The sequence below is a fragment of the Magallana gigas genome, chromosome 5, assembly GCF_963853765.1.
Source record: "Magallana gigas chromosome 5, xbMagGiga1.1, whole genome shotgun sequence".
NCBI classification, from domain to species: domain Eukaryota; kingdom Metazoa; phylum Mollusca; class Bivalvia; order Ostreida; family Ostreidae; genus Magallana; species Magallana gigas.
In genome coordinates this window covers 54,167,402-54,190,599 of record NC_088857.1, presented here as the reverse complement: position 1 = coordinate 54,190,599, position 23,198 = coordinate 54,167,402, and the positions used below count along the sequence as shown (strand labels likewise).

At 33.9% G+C, this 23,198-nt stretch overlaps 2 protein-coding genes and 1 long non-coding RNA gene across 3 annotated transcripts; 1 reads left to right on the top strand and 2 right to left on the bottom strand.

Moving 5' to 3' along the window:
• The first annotated feature begins 962 nt into the window (after nt 1-962).
• LOC136275247 (uncharacterized) lies at nt 963-6,039 on the top strand. Its single transcript, XM_066083578.1, has one exon. The coding sequence runs from the start codon at nt 1,312-1,314 to the stop codon at nt 2,305-2,307; it is 996 nt and encodes a 331-aa protein (XP_065939650.1). The 5' UTR covers nt 963-1,311; the 3' UTR covers nt 2,308-6,039.
• A 1,174-nt stretch (nt 6,040-7,213) lies between these two features.
• On the bottom strand, nt 7,214-8,854 carry LOC136275646 (tripartite motif-containing protein 3-like). The gene has a single exon (XM_066085277.1). It carries the CDS (start codon nt 8,852-8,854, stop codon nt 7,214-7,216), a length of 1,641 nt encoding a protein of 546 aa, XP_065941349.1.
• Nucleotides 8,855-11,482: 2,628 nt separating this feature from the next.
• Nucleotides 11,483-13,237, bottom strand: LOC105325813 (uncharacterized). The gene is made up of 2 exons (XR_010714103.1): nt 13,102-13,237; nt 11,483-11,888 (listed from the first exon to the last, which is right to left on the bottom strand). It is a non-coding gene; the product is annotated as an uncharacterized lncRNA (long non-coding RNA).
• Between the last annotated feature and the right edge of the window lie 9,961 nt (nt 13,238-23,198).

Genomic DNA, 23,198 nt, shown 5'->3' with positions numbered 1-23,198 from the left:
CATTCCAAACACATTTATGAAGTCAGAAATTACAAAACAAGCATTGCTTGACATAATAAGAATGACGGAAACTCGAATAACGACACAAGAACAAATCGATTCATTATACGATGAGTTTTGCAAAACTATTATAAATGAAATGGAAGAACTCATACCGCAATATGATTGGTCTGCCAAAACAAAGAAGAGAATGCGCGTGCATAAACCATACTGGAACGACGAATTAAATAATTTGTGGAAAACTATGAGAAAACACGAACGAGAATTTCTTAAAATTAAAGCGGCGTCAAGGCATGAAAGGAATCGTCTAAGACAACAGTACAAATAATCACTCAGTACACTTGATCGAAAGATCCGATTCTATGAACGGCAATACCGCAAAAACATCGCAATAGAAGTTGAAACCTTTTCCACGGAAGATCCGAGAAAATTTTGGGAGAAACTACGAAAGCTTGGTCCGAAGTGTAAAACCAGCCACCCTAACGAATGTTACAAAGAAGGTGGTACTATTACATCAGACATTAATTTGATTAAAGAGAAATGGAAAGAGGACTTCTCAAACCTGTATGATAAAAATCAAAATAGTGGTAGTAACAAAGACTTCAAGACACATGCGATGTCACAAAAAGCTGAAATAGAAAAGAATATGTCCAAAATACGCTACATCACCAACACTTTCCTTAATCGCGCACTTGACGTAGACGAGGTTAAAGAAGTTGTTTTAAAAGCTAAAAATGGGAAATCAAGCGGCGTAGACGAGTTGCCATATGAAGTGTTGAAGAAAGACGCGGTAATTAACACTCTTCATAAATTGTTTTCACTCTGTTTTGATAACATTAACATACCCTCTGTGTGGAGGAAAGCAATTATTTCGATTTAATTGCTAAAGAATTAAATCGCTTTATTGGAGAGACCATTATTTGGGTTTTTTGGGGGTGATTAGCATACCCCAATAGCTACTTCGTCAATTAGTCAACCCAACTGCACTTCCTTTTCCTTTTCATCGACGGAGTGAAGCAGACGAGAAATCGCTTATCCAGTTTGAAATCTGTTTATTTTAATTCTTTATTGTAAAATTTAAGTCATTCTATCGTAAAATTTAAAAAAGAAAAATATTTGACCAATATCTTATACCTTTAGTTTCTCCATTGTTTATTTATTGCGTTTGATGATGCACGATTTTAAACTGTGTTAATCGGCCACATGTTTGAAATTTATAGTGGGCATGAATAATACATTTTCAGTAATTAATTTTCAAGCTACGTTGTTTTTTCTCATAGTTAGAAGTTAGTTTCATATAAATAAGAGAGAATGCCAAGGGGGAAACCTGCTCGAAAGCGACCTGCTGCGTCTGCCAGCGCCGAGCGGCAACCAGCCCAAAGTAGTAAGAGGAGACATACCGGTAGATCGACCGCAGATCCTGTTCCAGCTGTAGAGGACAACATTAATGCCGTGTCAAACAGTGAATCAGCTACCAATGAGGCTACTGATGCTGTCTGCACTCCAAGTTTGGATTCTGCCTCTGTCAATGGTCCTGGATCCTCTATCCAAGGCAGTACAGCAGGTAATGAAGTTTACAGTATTTATGACAGTTTGGGGGCAAATGTTTCAGAATCAGTAAAACAAAAAATAGTTAAGGGAGATTTTATTGATTTAGGTCAGCTACTATCCAATCCGATCCCGATGGATGGTAAGCAAACCCTTACAATATCAAATGGTCAAGTGGTCATTGAACCTAAGCGGGCCTCAGTTAAGATTACAAATGTACAGCAGTGGACAGATGCATTCTTGATGTTTTCATCTATATATTCTGTTGTTCACCCTGAATTTTTTTTAGGATTGTTGAAATACATCCAAACTATAAGGCTAGGGGCTACAAGGTGTGCAGGAATAGGGTGGAAATTTTATGATGAGCAATTTAGGATGAGAATGGCTAAGAATCCTAGTGCATCATGGGGAGTCGTAGACCAAGAGCTCTGGCTTATGTATATGATTCCTTCAGCTAACCCCGTGCAAAAGCCTTTAACAGGAGGACGTTTTCTAAAATGTTATGATTTTAACAATTATGGGGTGTGTGTAAAACAACAGTGTCAATATTTACATAAATGTTTGAATTGTAGTGGGTCTCATCCATCAGTTATGTGTGTGGGGTCTTCTAATTATCAACCTGTTGCTAGGGATTTTTCAGGTCACAGATCCCCATCACCGTGCAGAAGCCAGGTTCCTTCTCCAAGACCAACTCAACCGCACAGAGCCAGATTCCCTTATGTACCCAGAGCTGCAGGGCCTAGGTTTTTCCCCAATTAATGTGCAAGTCCTTGCAGCTTACTTACAAAATTCTGCTTATGATAAGAGGAGTGCTGAATTTTTAATTAGGGGATTTGTTGAAGGACTTAAACTCAATTACGCAGGTCCAAGGGTTGCTACTAATTGTTCCAACTTAAAGTCTGCTAGAGAAAACGAGCTTCAGATTGTTGAGAAAGTTTTTAAAGAAATTCATGCTGGAAGAGTTGCAGGACCATTTAGATCAAGACCTTTTCCTAATTTACGTCTTTCACCCATAGGTTTAGTTCCAAAGAAAGATGGTTCATTCTGGTTGATTCATCACTTATCTTTTCCTGCCAATTCTAGTGTAAATTCATTTATTGACAAGTCATTTTGTTCAGTCAATTACTCCTCAATGGATGATGCTGTTAAGTTGCTAAGTTTATTGGGTACAGGAGCACTGATGGGTAAAACTGACCTCAAATCTGCATTTAGGTTGCTTCCTATTACCCATCAGATTTTGAGCTTTTAGGTTTTAGATTAAATGATATGTTTTTCTTTGACAAGTGCCTGCCTATGGGATGCTCAGTGTCTTGTAGTCTTTTTGAAGAGTTTTCAACTGGTTTAGAATGGTTACTAAGGAAGCAATCTGGCTAAGAATCTGTGGTGCATTATTTGGATGATTTTTTGTTTGCAGGTAAGGCAGGCGACAATGCATGCGATGAACTCATGTTAACATTTGTGGAGCTTTGTAGGCAGTTAGGTGTCCCTTTAGCTGATGATAAGACAGTGTGGCCTACAACTTCCCTAATATTTTTAGGTTTTTGAATTAGATTCAGTACAAATGAAAATAAAAATTCCAGTAGATAAGCTGTATAATTTAAAGGATTTAATTAATAATTTGTTTTCTGGCAAGAAAGAAGGCTACTTTGAAGGAATTTCAGGCTCTTGCAGGGTTACTTAATTTTTGTGTAAGGGCCATTCCGCCAGCTAGAGCATTTACTAGACGTATTTATGATGTCATGCAAGGCGTTGTTAAACCACATCACTTTATTAGGGTTTCAGTAGCGGTTAAGGATGATTTAAGAGTATGGCTTACATTTTTAGATTTATTCAATGGCTGCTATTATTTTCCCCAGATTGACTGGGTAGATGATGAGCATTTACAGCTTTTTACAGACAGTGCAGGAAATTTAGATTTGGGTTGTGGTGCTTTCTTTAGAAATCATCGGTTGTTTTTTAAGTGGCCTACTGAATGGGCTGGTACAGAAGCAATGAGGGACATAACATTCCTTGAGCTTGTACCAATTGTCTTGGCAATCCATGCTTGGGGGAATCAATTAACTAGCAAAAAAATTGTTTTTCGAGTGGACAATGAGGCCTTAGTTGCAATTTTGAACAAAAAATCATCAAAGTCAAAGCGTGTCATAAGTTTGATTCGCCTTTTAGTACTGCAATCCATGTTAAGTGCTATTTAATTTAAGGCTTGTCATATTTTAGGTGTTCATAACGAAGTTGCTGATGCATTGTCTCGTTGTCAGTTTCAGCGTTTTCGGACCCTTGTACCCCAGGCAGACTTGGAACCAACACCAATACCAGATTCTTTCCTAACCATCATTTCCAGGCTGAGTATAACAGATTAAATCAAGGTTCTATTGCACCAAATACTAGGCTGGCTTATGAGACAGGTTTAGTTGAATTTGACCATTTTAGGGTCTCCAGTGGGTGACCTTTAGTATGGCCTCCTTCTGATCAACACATAGTACAATTCATTGTTAGCTGTTCTGTACGAGGTTATTTTTGGTTTTCTCTAATAAATTCCCAATATTAAAATACCAAAATTCTGATCCACGAATCCCGATGAACTATAGAAGTATAAGTTTTCTATCCGTTGTGGCCAAGGTTTTTAGTTCTATTTTGAATAACAGACTAACGGACTATCTTGAAGACAACGATATTCTTGTCGGCGAACAAAATGGATTCAGAAAAAACAGATATTGTGAAGACCATGTTCTTACTTTAAATAACGTTATCCAAAATAGGGACTCAACGTTTGTGACATTTATTGATTTACATAAGGCGTTTGACCTCTTGGAGTATTGTATATTACAAAATGGCGTAGACGGAAATTTTTTATAACATAATTAAAACAATATATCAAAACACTGAGTCATGTGTAAGGATAGGAAACAACATGACAGAGTGGTTCCCTTGCAATTCAGGAGTCCGGCAAGGAGACAATCTTTCACATACATTATTTACGTTATTTAGTAACGACTTGGCTATACAAATCAAATCATTACGCAAGGGTATCCAGATACAACACGGTAGTGACACAGATCATAAACACGTAACGGACATAAGCCTACTACTATACGCAGATGACATTGCGCTCATCGCGGGAACAGAATCTGATATGCAAGCAATTCTAGATTTGGTGACAGAATGGTGCAACAACTGGAACCTCCAAATAAACATTAACAAATCAAAAGTCATGCACTTCAGAAAGCGTAAAATGAAACAAAGCCCGGTTATCTTTCAATTAGGAAATAACGCTCTCGATTAATTTTTATGTACCTTCTTACAAATACTTAGGAGTCATCTTTGACGAAAATAGGGATTTTAAAACCAACACGGAAAATCTGGCTAAATCTGGAGGACGAGCTTTGGGTTCAATTATCTCAAAAATACATCATTTAAAAGATATCGGTTTTAATACGTACGAAATTTTATTCCACAATTGTGTCACTCCAATAATCGATTACTGTAGCGGAGTATGGGGACACCAAACATCGCACAAGATCGACATGGTACAGGACCGCGCAGTGCGATACTTCCTAGGAGTCCATCGAATGATGGTTCGACTTTGGAACCGTCTTATGGCAATTGACAACGACCGAATTACCAAAAAGGTTTTTCTGTGGGACCGATCACTATGTGGTGAACGAAGTTGGAGCCGGTGCATAAAGTCCATTCTAGACGATGCTGATTTACTAACAGCCTATGAAAATATGCACCCATGTAACATAACCTATTTTATCGGCAAACAGGAGTCAGATCAGGAACTCAGATGGCAAATAGATATCCATAACACTCCTAAATTAAGAACATACAAACTTTTAAAGGAAAATTTCTGCCTAGAAAATTATATTTCAATGAATATTCCTAAACATATTAGGTCAGCAATGGCACAGTTTCGGTGTGGGGTATTACCGCTGAGGATAGAGACCGGACGATTTCGGGGGGAACCTGCCACTGAGCGCACGTGTAAATTCTGTATCTTGGACGAAATAGAGGACGAATTCCACTTTCTTCTAAAATGTACTCTATATAACAATCTCAGAAGTGAACTTTATAAAAGTGTTAATTTTTCGAATAATTCATATTTATCTCAAGACAACCTATTTCAAACTCTCATTTGCAATTTTCCAAGACAAACTGCTAATTTTATACATTCTGCATTTAAATTAAGACAAAGTAAATTCTCGCGCATGTATTAAAATTATTACTTAGTGTTAACAGTGACTTATAGGTCCATTGGGCCGGCTGTTTGATATATGTAATTTTATACTACTTAGTTGTAAAAGATGTAACACATGTCACTATAATAAATAAATAAATGATGATGTTGATGATATTAAGAATAGAGTTCGTTACTGTAAGCATTTCTAACGGTAATTGTATGATCATTGCTATAGTATGAAGTAATGAAGAACACATTGATTTGTACATCATTTTAATACAAAGTTCAATTCATCATTATTCTATTGGAGATAATATATTTCAAACCATCTTGATTTTCTTGTTGCATTGCATTGAATTAAAATTTAATGCATTAGTTTATATAATTTCAAGGGACCACATAATAAAATAGAAATGGATTAATACCGGTATAAAGGAACATGTACATGTATAAGATCATGCTCATCGGGTAGAAACTGCACAATTTTAAAGGTAAAAAATAAGCCGGATAGTGTTTTTCGTAAATGGAATTATAAATCTTATCTGCACTACAGTTTATGGAGATAATCATGGTTATTTTAAAGGAATTAAAAATAAATCAGGTTCGCTCAAATATTCAGGTTCATTTAAATTTTTAGTTCTTTCAGATTTTTGCGTAAATAATAAATATGGATGTCATTTCGTGATAATTTTCTACCACAAAGCACATGGCAATACAATAAATTCACAAACAGTCATTTTATTTGACGCAGCACATACAAATTCAAATACACCATTTATATAAAATTTCATGTCATTCAGGTCTTTAGTATTTCAGGTCTTTAGCATGTCCCGTATACCATATCTCTACTCGTCGGAGATTTACGAAGACAGCCGAGTGTCTGGTTGAACGAGACTAATCTCAATACAATGGAAAACTCCGAAATGTTCCGAATATATTATAATCTCGATAAAAACGCGACTAACACGACAGTCTATTACCAACTTTTCATTTACGAGTAAAACAAAAAATATGTAATATTTTTTAAAAGGCATAAAATATATTTCTACATGCAAATTTACTTTTAACTGATAAAAATGAGCATAATATTAATTCATTTAAAAAAACTATCCCGCAGAAACGCAGTTACAATATTTAAATGTGTATCAAATAACGGACCGCCTCCTGGCGGCCCGTAATAAATTCAAAAATCTAATAATACTTAGGGGATATCATAACTACATTGTATGCGTCCAGTTTATTTTAGATTTCCTATATCTGTGTATGATAAAACAATATCATATTTGATTGTTTTACAAAATATAAGATCATTAATAAAAAATTTAAATACAATTTTTTTATTAGATTTATATTGATGTAAAATTGGTGAAAAAATCCAACAACTTGGCAAAATCATAATATACATGAGTGCTACAACAATGCATAAGTTAAATTGTGCGTGTAAATGAAGTAAGACTACGTCTTTTTTGTTTGCGAACTTTGTAGTTACGCCAGGTATCGAATCACCTTGATTTTACCTGATGAATATAACCCCATCCACAGCCTCCCCTCGCTGTCCACGCCCAGCCCACACGGATTTTCTAGCCCAGAGTCGTCTACGCATCTCAGGAAATGTCCGTTTTGATTGAGGATGTGTAGACAAGAATTTTTCGCATCTACTACGATGATATGACCTGTGACGTCATCGGTTACAACTTGCCTGGGACTGAACGGTTTTTGTCCTCTTGGAGGTTTCTTGTTGTATCGGAAACGAACTAGTCCTCTCCTGTCTAAAACGACCATGACGTCAGCATTCTGGTCACACGCCACTATGTCTTTATTATTGTTTTCTGAGAGAAGCACAGAATTATTCCCATTTTGAAATAAAAAGTTACCACGTTCATCTTTTTCTATCTCCTGTGTTATTTTCTGTTCCCGATATCGGACAATTTTATGTTTACCACCGTAAGTTGTCCGAACACTGACCAGAATGTCCCCGGATCTGGAGCAGTGCAGTCCCTCGGGGTGCCATCCTGTCGGGGTATTGAACAAGGTCTGAGTTTGTTCTCCATTTTTGACAATGTTCACTCGTCTGTGAACTAAATCACTGTATAAGAGCTCCCCGTCGTTGTTTAAAGTCAAATCAGACGGGTACTTTTCACTTGTCATGTTGACGGTATAGTGGACAAATCCAAAAATGTCGACACATTTTATTTTGTTTTCACTTCCACTTACCCAAGCTCTGTCGGAAAGAAGGCAGGCTATCCTACATATTTCTTGTAGGCTTGTTGAAATAACTGCAACAACTTCGGATTGCATTAATAACTTAGGTAGATATGATTCATCCCCTATCAGTGTATGTGTTAGTTTGGCTGTGTATCTTCCAAATGTCACGCTGTGTTCCCCATTTTCATCTGTGTTTGTCTGAAGAGAAGGTTGTGGAAAATCGGGTATATGAGGACATTTCCTAAATTCCGTCAGTTTGGACTTGTAAAGGTTAATAAGCGACATATTGTTTGAACTCAAAATATCTTTGTTTTGTTGAACAGTTTGAACCATAGTACAATTCTGGCTGGAAAGTTGAGATCTCAAAACTGTCATGTGGCGATCTTTTAGAGATTTCATCTGTGAGTTTAGGTTGCTGAATATTCTGTCCACCTCTGAATGCCAGTGTTCTTTTTGAACTCCAGCCTGTTCTTCAAGGTTTGCAAAATGGGATTCAATTTTAGAAATTTTATTCTCTACACTATTGCTTAACGCTTTGTAATTTGGCATTAGAGTGTTCTCAATTTCATGTGTTTCTTGCTTTATAACTTCTTTTTTTCCTCCGATGATGTCGATGAGGCTTAGAACTTTATGTCCTACATGGAGATTTGCGACACATTTAATGCAAGCAGGGACGTCGCATATCTCGCAATGAGCCTCACATTTCTGTTTTGGATGAGTTGAACATTGAGGAAACACAGCTTGTACTCTACGATCTGAGAAAGGAACAATGTTGTGGGATCTAGACGGTAGGTCGTTAACATGTTTGTTGATGCAGTCTCTACACAGACCAATCTGACAGCTAATGCAAAACTGTTGGACCGATTTCTCACAAAGATCACAGGTAATGGCCTCCTGGGCCCAAGTGACAGCAGACGTCATTATAGTGCTTGTCAGTCGCCTAAGATCGAGACAGTCTTTGCTTTTTCTGAATTGCCAGATTTTCTCATTACGTTTCTTATTCAAATGCCATTTCTGCAAAGATATTCATGTAGGAGCTATATAGAAAGGAACATAGCGTTTATGTTTAAAAGTTATGGGTTTCATAATAAAATCAGTCTACAGGCAGTTTCTTGAAAGAAACTCGATTTATGTCGGGTCAATCGCCTTTCCTTAAGGAAGGAGTCTTTTCTGGTTTTCGACTTGTCAAACGTAAATTTGATTAATTGTTAATTAAATCAAGATGAAAGGAAATCAAAATAGTATATTTTTCTTTCTTTTTTACTATCATACAATTTGGCATAGAAAAAGGTTATCAATGTTTAGAATCTAACAAGGACTATATTCTTGGCGTAATATTGGCGTAGGAAAATATCACATGTTTCGCAATTCAGAATTGCTGCAGATTAATGAGTCTTTTTTAGCATTTTAAAAACAATTACATTAATGTTAGTTTTTTTTTTACTAAAGTGAACTAATGATATGATACTTGGGTTTCAGAATATGTTTTTAAAATATGATTTGCCTATCAAATTACATTTTTATTAGCTTTTTAAAGCGCCTATTCTATACATTGATTTTTGTGAAAAAAAATCACTAAAATCAGTTTTTCTCTCTTATAAAATGGTCAATATATAAGTTTTTCTGTCAATTTATATCTTTATATAAAGTCTTCATAATACATAAGAATCAGAAATATTTTATTATTGGAAAAATTAAAAAAAAATCAAAATTTCTTCAAAATTTAAGAAAATTAGAGGAAATGCGGGCTAAGCAATATCAATTTTAGTATGAATATTTATTCCAATTTAGTAGTATAAGCTGATAGACACTCTGATAGTCTATGATTTCATCGAATATTAGAATCTTCAAATCTTAAACAACTGTCTACAGAACTGCAAAGAGCTACACTTATTTTTATCATCCTTTACGTTGAGGAAAAAGGTAGTGACCTTGACCTGACCTTTATGCGAAACAAAAAGGTCAAATTTGATTAAACTAATAGAATCATTTGGTAATATGATCCGTTTGACTGTGTCAAAATTTCATGAATTTCTTATTATAAGAAGTATGTTTGATAATGAGAAGATTCCTTCCTTAACATTTCAAAATTTTGAAAAATTAATTAAAAAGAGCATTAAAATGCTCAGTTTTAAAACTTACCTTGCTATATTCATCTTTCTTATTGCAAGTTTTATCTTCAATGAAGAGTCCCCCTTTAAAATGTCTTGCTATTTGTCCATTACGTTTTATTTGAACTCAATGTAAATGTATACACAGGAATATAAAAATCAATACTAAGATATCTTTAAAATTTATTGAGGCTGTGAATTAGGTATAAGTTTTTACTGATAAGGAATAACTTTTTTGAAGTATGATTTATTAATGCATATTTGAGTCGACATGTTTTAGAGAAAAAAATCAAAAACAAATCCACCTCGCTGCCCCAAAATTGTGATATATTTAAAGCACGTTTTATGTAACTTAAATATCACCTGCCATTCATCTTGCCAAAAAATGTAAAATGGCACGGATATCTTTAAAATAATGACATGTTTGTGTGAATAGTTAATTTATATTACACACGTGCACATATTTTGACGCTAAATAGAATAAAAGCAGCCCTTTTCATAAGAAATGAAACATCGGATATAACATTGCTATACAGTTAATTAGTTTTTCGTACATTAGAAGACCACCAGAATTGAAAATGCTATAACAGGTTTATGCTTTAGTCAAAAAATATATATATTGGGTTGATCGTTTACGTGCAGCACAATGCTATAATAATTCGAAATGTCTGCTCATTGTTGTATCGCTTGGAAACATTTATTCTACTGACGATGTTCAAACACATTTTATTCCTACATTTTCCCATATTAAAAGCTCTAACAAACAACAAGCGCTCTCAGGTTTGGCAATCGTTCTTGTAAGATTACTAAGACTTTCATGGTCAAACCAATATTATTAAAGTTCTTCAATTGTAATGTCATTAATTGTACTTTTAGATCCTTTGGTCTCATTCGACCGGACGCATACATATAAGATGACATGGTCACTTTATTTTTGCTTCATTGGCAATGCAGAAGCAGTGGAAAGCAAAGATTAGCATAGAATAGATATGAATTGCAACAATTTGCTGTCTTTTTTTCACTACAAGGTAAGCGATTATCCTGTCTTCTTTGAAAATGATGTGCCTTTTGAATGCAAAAGTTTTGCAAGATCCTTTCAAGAAAATACACACATTATGAGTTTGTTATGCATAAGTTTTATGTGTTTTGTATTTCGAGAATGTTAACAACAGACCTAAAAAATATCAACAAATGAACGATTTTAATATTCATTTTTCATAATTAAAAATATATTACAATGCCCTTCGTACTTTCATTTTGGAAATATAAACGAAGTTAAGACTTCATGTACTTCATTTAAAAAGGAGTTTTTGAGAAAATATAAAAAATCCAGGGATGAAGTTGTCAATGTAATAAAACGTCGATGATAATCATTCGATTCTGAGTATTGGTCATTTGATCCTATAACACCTCTCTAGGTGGATAAGACAAGTAAACACGTTATAATTATATTTTTATTCCAGGATAAAAACTAAATTATTCATAAGCTTAACCATAAAAATCGAAATTCCTTCTTTTTGACTCGCACCCTCCTCCTAGAATGATAACTGAACAAAGGCACAAACGACGCAGTTTTTGTGTTCCTCTCTATTAGGGGTCCGACAAACCTGTCAATCGGAACCAGTAGTCAATGTCAGACACTTCCTGGTCGGCGTACGTAGAGTATGAAGATAAGGCCTCCTTCTTGGAGAAGGCGTTAACGGAAGGTTTAGGAGTGCGCTTGCCCAAGAAATGAAAGACACAGCACTCACATCGTCTCTGTGTGAAGGACAGCTGCATACAGGAAGTGTCCGGGCACTGGCAGGCGTCAGCCATCTGCACGCATGCGTAGAACAGCAGCACAACTTTAAGAAAGAGAGCTACAAGAGTTAGTAATACACACCATTTACACTCAGGTAGAAAACATTTTTTGTTACATGACTTACTCTGATGTTACCTTCTATTGTGACTTTGATACATTGCTTTGTAGATTTTAAGATAATTTTAAATTTTTACGTAAGCTGGAAAATGTACAAAAATTAGATTCATAGGTCTATAAAATTGAATTGTCTAAATATATAAAACAATCATTTAATTGATTTTGGAGAGATTATTTAAATCTGCAATTTCAGCATTAGATTTTATACATTTTTTTCAAGAACCAATAACTTCGTAAAATTTGGTGATACAATAATTATTTTGCCTGCAATTTTTATATAGTCTGTTGTTAATTGTAATGGTCAGACACCAGGATTTAATAAAGTAAGCTCGGCAAACCAAATATATTATTTAATGGCATTATAAAGCATCTTTTGTAAAATATGATTTCAGAAATTTAAGATATGTAGGATTTCTGATGATTTGCGATGGCATATGATTTTTATCCAACGAGCTTTGTGTTTTCTATCCTTCGGTGTAAAAAATGATTTATGGAAAATAATCAATGAATTATTAAGAAAATGAAATTATGAGATGAAAAGAAAAATGATATGTCAGTGATATGAATTGATATATTTTGATAAATTGACAGAAAAGGAAATGAAATGAGAAAACTCCTCGTATTTTCCAATATTTATGTTTATCATTCTCAGAATAGATTTTGCTAATTGATAGGAATAAAAACCCGTAATGTTTTTCGATATTCACTTATCACGTGTACTAAGACAAACATTATCTTTATAAATACTGTATTACGAATTCCAAAATTTGTTCCAAAAAATACATATTGTTTAAAAAAACCTATGTTATGGTAATAGAAAGTTAATACACTGCACCAAACAGAGCATTTTTACTCAGCAAAACAAAATCCTAATGTATGAAAAATCATCATCAACAATAACTACATTATAGTCTAAATTTTAGAAATGCAGCTTTCTTTGATATTACACAGTTCATAAAAATTTTAAAACACTTCACAACTTGTAAAGCTTAAACTGAAATAAAAATTGTAATTACTTGTTAAAGATATGAAAGCTCTCATTGTTATATATTTAATGACTTGCTGGGTTATAGCCTGCACTACCAGTTCCGTAAGTCATTATGATTTAATTTTGTTGACAAAATTCGTAAGTTACTTACCAAAGACAATCACTCCACCAGACCGATAGCTCGTGAGCTTTAGTGCCATCATTACAATTTGTGTACACAAACCGTAGTACCAATATTTATATGTATAGGTTTCAGAAAAGAAAGGTCACGCCTTTATGTTCATTAGTTGTAAACGCAGAAGGAATAGTTGGTAAAAACCAATAACGCAGACAGAAATTAAAAGGACTTTCTAAACATATGGCAATAAACCAAATATCAAGAAAAGCCAATCTTGAAATTTGATGGTAAATGCATGTATATGTATACTGTAACCAGTTTTGATAAGTCGTATTGCCTTTAGTAAGCACCCTAATATCAATTTCAAATTAAGTATGGCTGCCAGAGTACACACACGGGAAAATACATGTAATCATGTATCTAGTTTTCTTTAATTATAAAATTAAATATTGTCCATAAATATACAAATGATCGATTTCAGATTATATCTTTTTTACTGTAAGGATTAAATATATGGTTTGAACATATTTTATTGTGTAAATTACATAAGAGGAATGGAAACAAGTTCTTACAACTTACATCTACCTCTCCTAAGGATAATATTTACAATATATACAATTGTCATAGTGATATTACAGTTATAAAAACTTATAATTGTTGACTTTATCATAGTAATATTCATAAATATGCATTTATAAAGTTTTTGCGAATATGAAAAAATGACAATAACAATCTGTCATACCATCTTAAAAATCCATAAAACGAAATACAAATTTAAAGCAGAGCAACACGGACCTCTAAAAAGAAAGAGGTAGGATCAGATGCCATGGAGGAGTGAGCATCCTTTGCTGACCGGTCACACCCGCCGTGTGCTCTTTGTCGTAATCGGAAAAAAACCCCGGAAAACTCCGTAGACAATTAGGTAATTAATTATGGTCTAACAATTAGTATGAAAAACGTCAGTCAGCATGCGACCAAGTGGAAGATTGTATTTGCTGACCAGGTCGTTTTATCGACCATAGAATTTACGAAAAGATGACTTCAAACGAGACTGTAAATAGTAAATAGTGTTGATATACAGTGTAAAATAGCAATAATAAATGAAAATAAATCAATTATTAAATCTTCTAGATTCCAAATAAAGTTATGAACTGCTGAAAAAATAAAGCAGTTTGTATTGAAAGACAAATTGTCACTACCCAAAGAAGCAAATGTAAATTAATTAAAATTGTTCTTCAAACCTAAAAAGTAATTCAAATAGATTGTTTCTTGCAATAAAATATTTACTGAAAAATTCAAAACGAACAGCAATATCATGTGTGTGGGAGAGGGCTGTCAATTAATATGTGTTTTACCTGAAATATCAAATATTAGAACATGTACAAATGTATATCTTTCAGACGTTAACATTCATTAGATGTATTTGATAAAGAAATAAACCCATGCGCAAAGCTCTTTCTTTTCAATACATATATGTGTTGTACAGTAAAACGCGTTTAGTGCGAACACGTATATAGCTAATTTTTGGATATAACGGATTTTTCTGGAGTTCCCGGTATAATTCTTAACATGTTTTTGCAAAATTTTACTGTTCGGATTAACGAATTTACAGCTACAGTGAACTGGTTTTAAGACCCGTAGAGGTCATATATGACGAAATTAGAAACTTTTTCAACTAATTTCTTTACAGTTTTAAAAGTTTGCCATTTAACATGATAGTTTAAATGAATTTATTTTCATATAACATAATTTACAATCCGATTATTAAAGGTTTCAAAGGAATGTTTATTCATTCTAAGCCTTTTCAATTAGAGAAAACGTTGTAGTTTAAGGAAGGAAATTATGTATATTATGAATTCAGTATAGTTATCAATACGTACATATAACGAATTACGGATATAACGAAGTAAATCCACTGGTACCTAGAACTTCGCTATAACCGAGATTTACTGTATTATTTCTATGATTTATAAATTTCAAATATTATTGAGGCTGAGGGACGACTTTTGTTTATTACTAAATGTATTAGTTGACTTTAGCATGTCAATGTTTGTATGATTTTTATGGGCAACCTAGCCAATTTTATGTCTTTTGTTCTGTGGTTTGACTTTATCTTTTGCATTAAACCACACTATTTTAACAATTATACAACTTTTTTTACAATTGTTTTCTAATGATACAAACAAACTGACTTTGATTAAAAGTGGAGCAAATATCCAAAGCCTTTTACGTCCCTATACTTACGTGAAATTGAACAGTAAACCTACCTAATGTCAAAAAACTAAGTTAGACATCTATATTGGTGCCATTATATTAAAACAAGAACGTCATATAGCTCATCTACTGATGAGCTATATGATGCTGGTACTAGAGTGCTATTTCCATGTTGTTATTAAGCCTTGGATCATGGACATTATATTGGACATTATATTGAGAGTAATATAAACCCTAGAATACTGGTTTGTCTCAGTCTCATTATTTCTTTTAACAGAAAACTTCCGACAACTAATCAGCCAAATCAACATTTATATTAAAATACGACGTCTGTGACTCTCATACTGGGGTAGGTATCAGTTGAAAATAGAACTTAAATGAAACTGCTGTTTCATAATATACATTTTGGTATTTTTGACGATATTGTTTCAACTGTTAAGGGATTAATGTTAAACCTTACCCGGTGACCCAGCATCGAACCTGCCACTCCCAGTACTGCCGATACGTACAGCGGTACTGCTCTGTCGTATAGGTACATAATGGGTGTAGGCCGAATACAGTTTGGAGGATAAAACATAAGATAGTTTGAGACAACAATATCTTCTTTTTTTCATGCCAAACAAAATCCTTTCCAAAAATATTGTTATTTCATGAAACAAACAAACAGCAATTACTCTGATCATACAAAACACCGTTATTTACGGCCTTTTTTATAAAAAAAAACATTGTTACTTTTTAATGAAACAAACAAAAGTCAATTACTCTGTGATTACTTTATCTATTATGATTCCAAAACAAAGGAAACTTTTGTTTTACAATTGATAATCACAAGTTTGTCGTACAAAGTTGATGTCGATCCTTTTAGACAGAAATATTAATAACTGTCGTAATTATGAAGTTAATAAGAAGTAAGAAACTAGTCTCTGCTTCTTCTTTCTTTTACCAATATCATAACCCGCACAAAATATCTCATACATGTCCTCTGTACCGGTTTTGAAAATTTCAGAGGACTTACGCACAAGGCCTACCCAAGTACAAATAACTATTTTTAACAGCATTTATCGGTTTACAAAATCTATGTAGAAAATGAAGACCCAGAGTAACTATGATAAAGAAGTTTTTTTGGGGAGTTGATTTTAAATCAACTCTCCTATGCAGTCACGCGGACAAACCGAAAGTGAAACAGTGTTTGGACCTCAGCACAAATCATTGCTCCTGACAAGACTTAGTTCTTGAAAATAATTGATGAATTCGATGTAATGTATGCTAAAGCATTGTTTTTCAAGGAAACTTATTTACAAATACCTTAAAAATAGTCAGATTTTGAATGGGACGAACAATTTAAATATTTTTTGTAGTCGTGTGTATTCCTACGCCAGAGTTCAATATAGTCTCGTTCAACTCGACGCTCGGCTGTCTCCGTAAACCCTTGTCGGAGATTTACGGTGTCAGCCGAGCGTTTGCAATTGGTTGAACGAGACTAGAGTTCAATATTGCTTGGATCCATACAATTTTCGAGAAATATTTCTACCACTGATACATAGTTTGATTGAATTAATTTTATCTTTAAATATTATTTAACATGATTCATATGGAGGTTTCTCGACATTCTAGTCAAAAAAGTTCAAAAATTCATATTATAAAAATATGCGTAATTCAAATTAGAAACTACGTATACATGTACTTGTCATGCAAAATAACATATCATTGATTTTAAAATAAATAAACATCGACAAAATCAACTCCCGCCAGTTCTTCAGTACTTTGATTTTTAAATTAGGTTGTCTACCGAGGTTTTCCTATATAGGCATATTCCAACGTTGAGCACATGTCATCTTTCTACTTTATAAAATTGACATTATGACCGTATTTACTTATCACTTCCTCCTCTTTCACGTTTCAGTTGGTACCGTTTATTTCTCAGACTACCAAACATGGTTAAAGAACTTTCAGTGCCAAGTTACCTACGTTTTTTCGGCACAAAATTATCTAAGTAAATGATCGAACATCAAAACAGCAATTCAGGGAGGTATTGATATGCATTAGTACATGTTTAGGTTTGTATTGTCAAATACTGAAATGCATAAATTTTCCAAAGGAGAAGGAATCAGGGAATTTCCATTGGATAAATTATTAATTTAGACTTGAGTGCCTTATCATTCATTCCGCTGCACAAGCTCCGGTCATATTTTCCCCATAATGCCATTTAAAGGATTTGTTCTAATGTTACAAAAACCTCAACGCCCAAACATTATCAATACTTTAGAATGAAATCAGCCCATGACCCCCCTTCCCATCTTGGCAGATAGCTGATATTTATAAAATATTAGTCAATCTTAATCGTTTTTATTAAAACCAATTGATTTAAATTAAATCAAAAAATGTTAATCAAGAGGAATGATGTATTTATTGGTCCATCATTAAAACTTTTAAAATACATAACAAAAAAAAAAAACACATCAAAATCCCCCCAACAAAACCCCACCAAAAATTAAACATTAATCCTCCTCCTCTACGAGAACCCCCCCCCCCCCCCCCACAATCTTATGAAATGTACAGAAAAATGTATTGGACTTTAATGTACTTCAAATTGCCCTTATCTTAAAAGCAGGCGTAGACTTAGATGGGAATAAAACTCTTAACCCAATTCATTGTGTAGATATTGAGATATTTAGATCAATACTCCAGAAAAGTTAAGGATAGAATAGTCATTTATATTTTTGTATCAAACCAATACCTTAGTAAAGATAATGCTTAAGCTAACCGAGAATTAAACTGAAGCGCTACTTGTTGCTGTGCACAAGAAGATCATGTCTACTTACCATTATTTTCTTTCAAGGATTGGTCAGTCCCCCCCCCCCTCCCCCCCACCCCCCCCCCCCCAGTTTCCATTATCAAACGTAGACTCTGACCAATATCTGATCAATATTTGACATATCTGACCAATAAAAAGCTCAGGTTAAAATCATGTGTGCATTTCAAAAACTTTTCAAAGTGGTTGTTTCATTGATCGAAAATTCAGATTAGATTCAGATAACTAGGCTACTAGGAAGAATATGTTTTGAACTACGTATTCTGTATCTTGTTTATTTAATAAAAATGTTATAAAGATATTTGGTGACGTAAATGAAAGATCAATATTTAAAAACGAGACGCTAAACACGCCAAATATTAAGTTTCTTTGGTTTTGCTTTTTTTGTTGTGGTTTTCGATTGTTACTTTTTTCTTTCTAGTATTGAGTAATATAATAAAAAAATACCATTTCTGATGTTACTTTTACCAGTTTAAAAATTGTGTATTAATTTATTGAAAAAAAAAAAACACCTCAAAACACATCATTGTTGTACATATGAGATTTATAACTTTCTATACAAACAAAAACAATAAATATCAAGACCTAATCGCCAAGGATCTTACCACCTGAGATTTAATAAATAATTTAAGCTACCCGAGTCAGAGTTTAAAACAATAAAAAAATCATGAATAAATCACACATTAAATATTAACATCGAACCCCCTACTAATACATGATAACCTTTAAAAATACTTGCCTTCATTAATTAGTTTAAAATTAGAAATAATAACTGGTAAAATATCATCCGAAGTTGATGTCCTTTTAAATGGAAATATTGATAGAGCGTGGAGTTCTGTAGTTGCTGAGAGAATGAAAACCCGTTTGTTTATCTGTTGTTTTATTACTCTCAATATCTGAGTAACTATCTTCGGAGAAAAACACTTTGTTTTCGTCAAAGTATTTGTTTGGAACACTGGTCGAGTTTGTTAATCGCCTTTCTGCACCGACGGGGAATACGGTATTCATCGGTGCCCGGGGTTTTATGGTTGATTTTGGTAATTTCATTTCATTTGATACAACAAATTTTTTGGGGTTACCTAGACGCAAGCATATGTTTTTTAACATCATGTGCTTTCGGTTTGCAAAATCAATGCAAAAGTTAAGTGCGAGAAATGCCCTGATTGGGCTTATCTCAAAGTCATAGGGACGTAGCTGGGCATAATTTATGATAACAATATTTTTTAAATTAGGCTGGCTTTTGAAGCTGTTCCATATGTACCGCCATTCCATCCCTTGCCACATTTCGTCACAACCGTTTTCCGTGAACTTCCCTGTCAGAAGCACGATATAATTGCGACTTTTCCCGACTTGGTTTATTATTTCTTCCTCTCGTATATTACCAATAATACCGTCTGTCGGGGGAAAATATACACTATATCCCCTGTTTCCCAAATATGGAATTAGAATTTTCAGTGCCCATATTACCTGCGCTTGATCATCTTCATGCACAGTAATGTACACATCATTTTTATACTGAAGGTTATTTTTCCGGGGTTTTGTGGGATTATTACGTAGAAGATAGATTTCATAGCGGTAGTTGTAACAGAGGGCCAAAGCAACGATACATAAAAGTGCAGCTCCTGCCACAGACAAAACGATATCTCTGAGAGAATTGTTTGGGTTGCAGTCAAGACTTTTGAAATCAAAGTCAAAAGCAGGCGTATTACCCGCACTGGTCTCACAAAAGATGTTTGATAGATTTGCGCAAGTGTCTAGTTTTCGTACAGCTAACCAGTTCGGAACCCATTGGGTTTGACAGTTACAGGGTATGTATACGTATCCCAAATGAAGTTTACACGGGTCTTTACTTTTAAAAGAGGTCGGGATTGACTTCAGATTATTACCCTGAAGCACGATGCTTATGTTGTTGTTTATAGCCTGTGCTGCTTTTTCCGTTATTTTTTCGACCATATTACCCGACAGATCAAGATGGGTAATTCTTTGAAGATAGCTTACAAACCCAATCTCCTTTATGGAGTTATTGTTCAAAAATACTTGAAGATCGTTGAATGGTGGCATGTGTTTTGGAAGATGAGTAAGACCGGCCGAGTTACAGTCTACTACTGTTCTGTCCTGGCTAGGTTGTCTGTAACACTTGCATGCTGTGGGACAGCCGTTAGTAGGGCTGGAAATGTCACACTGCAAATCGTCAAGGCCCGTCTTATTTCTAGCCACTACTTCTCTGATGGTCTTGCCCGCAAGGCTTGGAGGGGAGGTACATTTAATATCAAAATAATCTTTCCACATTTTGTTTATCCAAGCTCTGGCTTTTTGGAGGTATGGTTCCATTGTACAATCACAACTCAAGGGGGATTCTCTCAGATCAAAAGCAAAGTTAAAAAACTTTCCTAAAAGTGTTAGATCACTCACTCCCAAATCAGTAAAATTGAGAAATTTCTTGATGTTGTTTTTTCTAATGTCAACATAGCCCCCATCTCCGTATGTTTTGTTTTTGTCGATCCTAAACGAATTTTCATTTACAATTTCCTCGATTTTATTGTTATCGTACTTGAGTTTACAAAAGGATTTATCGAGTACAATATTTGTACAGTCCAGGTCCCGGAGTTGATTATGACTGAAATCAATGGTAAATAGTTCCAGAGACTCTTGTAGCACCGTATAAGGTTCAATTCTCCTGATCAGGTTATGGGATAAATCAACATTCCTCAGTAGAGACAAGCCTGTAAAAGTTTCATTGGAGACATAGGTGATGCGATTGTAGGACATATCTAGTGTATCCAAACTTAGCAAACAAGACAAGTTACCAACACTAGTAAGGAGGTTGTGTGGAAACTCTATTTCAACAATGTAACGAAAAGAACACAAATTTTTTGGCAAAAATGCCAAAAATCCATTTGAATGTTTGATTTTTAGAAATTGTGAATTCCTTATTTTGCCGGCTTGATCTGAATATATCACTGCATAGCCCCTTCTGTTTACGTATTCAAGGTTTAAGTTGTCTATAATGGCATTGTCTAACTCCCACAGCGGTTTCGCTCTGCAAGCACAACAATTGTCAGGATGCTCACGATCTTTACAATTATCTGGACAATACAAATTTGTTCGATTAGGATTATTTTCGTCAGCTAATTTGAAATAACCAGGAAATGCACCGGTAATAGACAAGTTCCACATCGATATGAATGCACAAGTTATCACAAAGGCCATACATGGGGCCATGTTCACCATAATCTTATGCTGACAAAATTGTCATCCACACTCAGAATTAAAGGACTTTACTATAAGTATTAACGTCTGCCGCCTCTTACATTGAGAAAATAAGTGTAAAAGCATAGCTACGACTTATATATGAATCCTTCCCACCCCTAATGATTTGACCTCTCTGTTGTTCCATTTAAAGCCGTCCTAGAGATATGAATTTGTTTTGTTGCAATCGTTAGCGAACACATAACAGTACACCTGTAAGGAAACGTCATATGAAATTTGATATATTCGAAGTAATAGGCGGACAATTTTAATACGATTTATCGTAATTTTTTTTAAAGGAGTTGAATTAAAAAGAGAAAGAATCTGTTTACAACTAAACTACACTCACTCGTTTTTCTTATTCTAACAAAAATGCCATACAGTAGAATAAATATGGTGCCAATTTAAATGTTTAAGTGAAAATAATATCTTTATGATCAGAATGATATATTTGAAAAGAAGTAAACTGCATTTATCATAGTGTCACACATTTAACTTATTATGAGTAACAGTTGAACTACTAGTAATAATTATGATGTTTGAATTAATAATTGATTCTTGCTTTGTTTTCTTTAATTTTTGTAAACATCTACTTAAATTATATCTGATACCTTGTGCTCTTACGAGATAATCAGATGACACAGTGTATTTAAATAAGCAATTCATATACGCATTTAGACTCATTTTCTATTTTCGCATGTGTTTTTAATGTTAAAAAATATAAATATAACTTGCTATATGCTTCTTGATCATATAAATGGACGAAACATTCTCATATAACTATATGCTATAAAGTATTTACAGTAAATTAAATTGATTCAAGTTTTAAAAATCTTTTAGATGACATTACAGAAACGCAAATCACTCCACTACTTAACCGACTTTCAGATGCAGGAAATGTTGTCACACATATTTTAAATACCTGTATGAGAATGTGCTGTTTGTTGTAGATATCCTGTCCGGTGCTAAACAAGATTTAAATCAAAGTCGTACACACTGCAAATGAAAAAATGCAGAATAAATGTATATCAACCCCCAGGTGTCGCACGGAAACGAAGCCATCAGCTAGATTTATCACCAGAATCAAAGGTTCCTTAACTCCGTTCTATTGCCGTCGGTTTATCTCACCCTATTCATTTTGTTGTGGCACCTCTAATGGAATGAAATATTGAAATTTATCTGAAAGTTCGAGTGTTTTGTAAATGTGAGAGTCCGTTAATGACTTGTTTTTAGAATCTTAGCAATAATCAGTATGTAAAGAGACGTAACATTAGATAGAAGTACTTTGATAGATGTTTTCAATAAAAAGAAACTCGACTTAAAACAGGTTACAAAAACACACATCTAAGAGCTTTGATTTTAATTTATGACAATCGTACTCGAAGAACAGATTCAAAATAAAGGTAAAACTCAAAGAAGAGAAATTAACAGGGATTTGTTCATTCTACTAAACAGTTAGATAACATTGCTTCATGTGGATATTTCAACCAAACACTTGGCACATTAAATTTTCTAAATAAACCATTAATACTAGAAAACTTAGTACGTAAGTCTGAACGATAGCATAGAACATTTAACCTCTTGCAATCGATTAAACATTTATTCATCGAGGTGTTTCTCACATTTAAAGATTGCTATAAGTGAGTAATTTACGAATTTGAATTGTTAAAGTTATTCTATTAGTGTTTGAACCAACCACATGTATGAAACCTTGGTATATGAATCAAATTAAACAATTGAAAATGCCGAGTAAAAAGGTTTTTATAAAGTAAAACATATTATCCAGCTGACTTTATATGATTTGAGCCTAAAATGGCCCCCTAAATTGAACATCATCATTTCACAGTTTTTTTTT